Here is a 4945-nt window from a genome sequence, read left to right as displayed (position 1 = left end):
AGAGTAGTTGAAACTGTAAGATATCAAATATTAAAGTCGTTGAAACTGTAAGATATCAAATATTAAAGTCGTTGAAACTGTAAGATATCAAATATTAAAGTCGTTGAAACTGTAAGATATCAAATATCAGAGTAGTTGAAACTGTAAGATATCAAATATCAGAGTAGTTGAAACTGTAAGATACTCTATAGCGTTAGAGTTCATATGTTTGATATTTATAGGTTTGCTTATTTTGAGAGACGGTTTTTGTTTCTTTGATTAGGATTTTCGCGCAAAACTATACAAGAGCTGCATTTAAAAGTACCTAATTTTGAAAAGATAAACTGAGGTAAGGCAACTAATCAACAACACCCGCCACCAACTCTTGTCTGATCTAATAGCGAGAGGTTTGACAGTTAGAACTCTTATAGCATCAAAATACCATAGTGGGACGTGAACCATGAACCCTTGATTCATAGTCCGGGCATGCTAGCACTAAGCCACGCCTGGCCCAGGGAGAAGGTTAATAATTAATATCTTGTTTCGTATAAAATATATAAATTTTTTTGTAACGAATAATAAAGTGAAGAAGATTGAATGCATTAAAACTAAAAACCTTGTTTTTTCTTTTAAAATTAACTTTTGAAGAAGAAAAGAAAAATTGTGTTCTAATTTGATGTTTTATAGGATGAGTGTTGTAGTTCTGTCTATAGCGTTAGAGTTCATATTTAACACGAACTGACTGATTAGTGTATATTGGAGGATTTTCGCAATAAAATTGTAAAAAAATAATAATCTTTACCCCTAGATAGTAATAATAATAAACGTTTTATTTTTCCTAAAGTTTCGCCATTTCGGGACTAGTAGTACAAGAATCCTTTGATTTGAAACGTTGGCTGAAGAGTAAAGGTCATTTCTTTTGTTCTTCCCCTAACTTTATTGCCAGGATTGTATCCTATATTGAGTTCTTTGGTTTCATGAACTTTGTCGTCCGTCAAAACTAACAATTAATACCTTTATTCAACACTTCATTGTATTTGTATACCTAGTGTAATATAGTCTAACTAGTCATAGAGGGCGTGTGATACGTGTTAGTAAAAGCCCCAATCGGTAGACTAAATGTGTATTTTTGCGCTTTGAAAGTCATCGTCTACACGACTTTGATAGAAAATTGCGAATCTAAATCACATCATTGACGAAGTCAAACTGTAGCAGGTTTCAGGATAGCAACTCGTAAATAAAAACTTCATTTTGTGTCTGCAGACGATAGACGTATAGTAACAACAAAGTGCCATTAACTCTCCCGTCATTGTTGCCACGTTTACCAAAGCTCTGAAGTGCCCGTTAGGTTGCCAAGGCGATAATAACAATAGTCTCGGTAGCAGGGCTAGAAAACACAAGCGGTTCAGCAGCATCCATCTTGCTGTAATGTACATTTGTAGAAGAACAGAAGAAAATGCCATTTCCGTTTCGTTGGAACGAATACATACACCATTTGCCAGTCTAAACACATAGTTCCAAAAAAAGAAAACATGTATAGCGTAAAGACATTGTATGAGAAGACTATCTACAGTAGAAGATGTGAATATAAACGCCTTCTATAACAATGGAACGATTTATTATTTTTTGAAGTCTTCAGCACTAAAATTGTGCATTAGCCTATACGTCTATTTATACTAACATTGAATTGACCTAGAGATCAATATTGCGAGCATTACTGCAGCATATTCTCTCTATAGCATACTTTCGAATTATATAATAGGAAATGGAAAATGAGAGCATTCTGTTTAGTGCAAGTTGAGACCTTTTTCCTTTCTTCGTTTTTCCAGGCCCCGCCTTATATTGTGAAATTGTCTTTAATACATAGAACTATTTAAGCATGCGTGGTGGATTAAAGACGCATAGACTAGGAAGTTACTCTAAGTCCAGATAAAGTTTGAAAAATTGGTACTGGCGAAATAGGAAAGTTAATGGAAAGGCACAGAGAAGGTTATTGTAATATTTTTGTTTTACGTTACTCTGAGCAAATGTTTGATCATTCCGGTATATTAAGTGAATAATTTTGTTTGTTTTGAAACAGGTGCTCGAGCATGACGGACAATTGAAAGGTTGGCTGAACACAGCCACGAAACCCACAGGCCACTGGACGAATCTCGTCAGACGCTCTGATAGTGCGGTGACCAGTAACACCTGCTTGGTGTTTGAGGATGGCCAGGTAAAGCAATTCAATATCTTACGTCATATTTTCTGAAGGTCACCAAAACAACGATTCCATGACTTTTTTTTTTTTCATTAACTGTTAAACTTTAAGTTTTAAAATTACTACAATGTAATTACGTTAGAGAAATTTATGTTTTGGGCTAGGAATAAAAAGTATTGAAAACAATAAATTTTATTGGTTGAATATTTTTAGAGGGCGCTGAGACACAGTTTCCATTACAGATTTAGCCATTTCCAGCAAGTTAAATATTTCTTGTTATATTATGTTGGAATTCTTAAAGCCTTGTCTCAAAGTAATTTACAGTCGATCTGCATGGATTATTTTATATTGAAAACAATAAAAAACAACCTACAATTAGACACTTGTTGTTTAAAACTCAGAACGTAGGTAAATTAATATGTGAATTAAAACCGTTTTCTTTATTTGCGAGCTTTCGCCACTCTTACTGAGTCTTCATCGAGCAACAATGTGTTGAGCAATATTGAGGTATTACTTAGTACATTGTTGCCCGATGAAGGTTCAGTAAGGGGGCCGAAAGCTCGCAGATGTCAGTGTTGAGCAATATTGAGGTATTACTTAGTACATTGTTGCCCGATGAAGGTTCAGTAAGTGGGGTCCGAAAGCTCGCAAATGTAAGTGTTGAGCAATATTGAGGTATTACTTAGTACATTGTTGCCCGATGAAGGTTCAGCAAGGGGGGGGGGGTCGAAAGCTCGCAAATGTAAGTGTTTTGACGTAGAGAACAGTCCATTTAGACATAGTTAAATACAATATTGAAATAATTTCAAGTTAATTGTACAGGTACTTATTGGTGAAAAGTGTGGTAGGAAGAGAGTTTATCTCTATTAATGAACACTTATTGGTAAGGAAAAATATAATATCTAAAAATATTGAAATAACAAATATAGATGTAGCATATGTATTTTAGTATATATATATATATAGTTTACTTACGACCTCTGGCATTTTTAAATCGACGAAACGCGTATAACGATTTACTTCCTTCAAGTGTTGGCACCGGATGCCTTGTCCTTTGGTGGGTCAGTGGTAAGTATATGGACTTACAACCCTAAAATCCAGGGTTCGATTCCTCTCCGTGGATAGGGGGCGCAGATAGCCCATTGTGTAGCGTTGTATCCAAATAAACAACAAAATGGATGTCTTTTTTTTCTGCAATGGGGATGATTAAAAAGATAAATAAAACTTTTCCCCCAGAAAGTAAACAAGTTTCCATATTTATTACATAATTATAATGATAAATAAAACTTTTCCCCCAGAAAGTAAACAAGTTTCCATATTTATTACATAATTATAATTTTTCTACCACAGTAAAGTTTTCTTTTTTTTTTTTTAGTAGCCTGGTATACGGATCGAATACATTTTAAAAATTATTTTCTGTCTGTACAGGTTATTAGCCATATATTTCTATTATTATTTACGTGGTTCAAGTTAAAGAAACGTAAATCATTTTATTATTTTCTGTCTGTACAGGTTATTAGCCATATATTTCTATTATTATTTACGTGGTTCAAGTTAAAGAAACGTAAATCATTTTATTATTTTCTGTCTGTACAGGTTATTAGCCATATATTTATATTATTATTTACGTGGTTCAAGTTAAAGAAACGTAAATCATTTTATCTTTATTTCTAATATTTCGGTTTATTTTTTTGTCCAGTTATATTTGGAGGTTTCCTTGGATTTGGAAGAATCAGCAGAACTCATCATTTCGGCAGCGGACCTTGTTTTAGAAGGAAAATCACATTTCACAAAGGACCAACACGTTTCCAAAAACGACGGTAAGTCATTTAGGCTTATCAAATAAGACAAATGCACGAAAGTTTTACTAACACCAATACCCGTTTCTCTAAGAACTGTTTAGATATTTGAAAAAAAAGACAAAACTACCAAGTCACTGAATGCTTCTTTCTGTCATAGGTCAAACATTGAATGACGTGGTTAATTACGTCACAGCTTGCCGTTCCAGTAACGAAACACCATCTAGTCATAGAAACAAACTCAACTCACAGTCCATCCAATCATTGCCCCCACCGTTGATACCGATTTCACGGACGGAAGAGAGAACTACTTTGAGTCTCAGTAACGAGCACTCTACGGAAATGAGCGATGAAGGAATTCTTGACCAGCTTTCTGACACTTTGAGGTAACGTAAAAAACACTGTTTTATTAAGTAGCGATAAACATTCGGGCAGATAAGAATAATCAATAGAAATCATTCATGTTTATCATATACAAACCGGTAAACTAGTTTCAGCTCATTTTAATACGAACCAGAAACTTTAGTTTGAAAATTATGAATCATACAACGAGGAAAAGAGTTTATGTTGATAAAGGTAAAATATTGGTGTTTGTGGATTATCAGGAAATAGAACATATATACAGAATGTTTTATTGTCAGGAAACATAATGAGTAGATTTGATCAGAGAAATATCTGAGCACGTGAGTCTGGTGTTAATCCAGGATCTGTGACATGTTATAAGATGAGCGTTATAGGATGAGTGACATTCAGTGATAATGTATTTTATCATGGGTTATCTCGTGCCTCCCCACCCCATGATAAAATACATTATCACTGAATGTGTTATCTCATACAATACTATATTATATATACTGTACTATACCATACAATACTATATTATATATACTGTACTATACCATACAATACTATATTATATATACTGTACTATACCATACAATACTATATTATATATACTGTACTATAC

At 33.8% G+C, this 4945-nt stretch overlaps 1 protein-coding gene across 1 annotated transcript in view; it reads left to right on the top strand.

Moving 5' to 3' along the window:
* LOC106476146 (MDS1 and EVI1 complex locus protein EVI1-like) overlaps nt 1–4945 on the top strand; it is a 16235-nt gene that overhangs the window by 6593 nt on the left and 4697 nt on the right. Inside the window, 3 exon segments of the mRNA XM_022380084.1 lie at nt 2060–2194; nt 3879–3999; nt 4139–4364. Of these exon segments, the coding sequence (XP_022235792.1) occupies nt 4321–4364 (44 nt within the window). The 5' untranslated portion in view covers nt 2060–2194; nt 3879–3999; nt 4139–4320.

The sequence above is a fragment of the Limulus polyphemus genome, unplaced genomic scaffold (genome assembly GCF_000517525.1).
Source record: "Limulus polyphemus unplaced genomic scaffold, Limulus_polyphemus-2.1.2 Scaffold9909, whole genome shotgun sequence".
Taxonomy (NCBI): Eukaryota; Metazoa; Arthropoda; class Merostomata; order Xiphosura; family Limulidae; genus Limulus; species Limulus polyphemus.
This window is presented reverse-complemented; position numbering and strand designations above follow the sequence as displayed.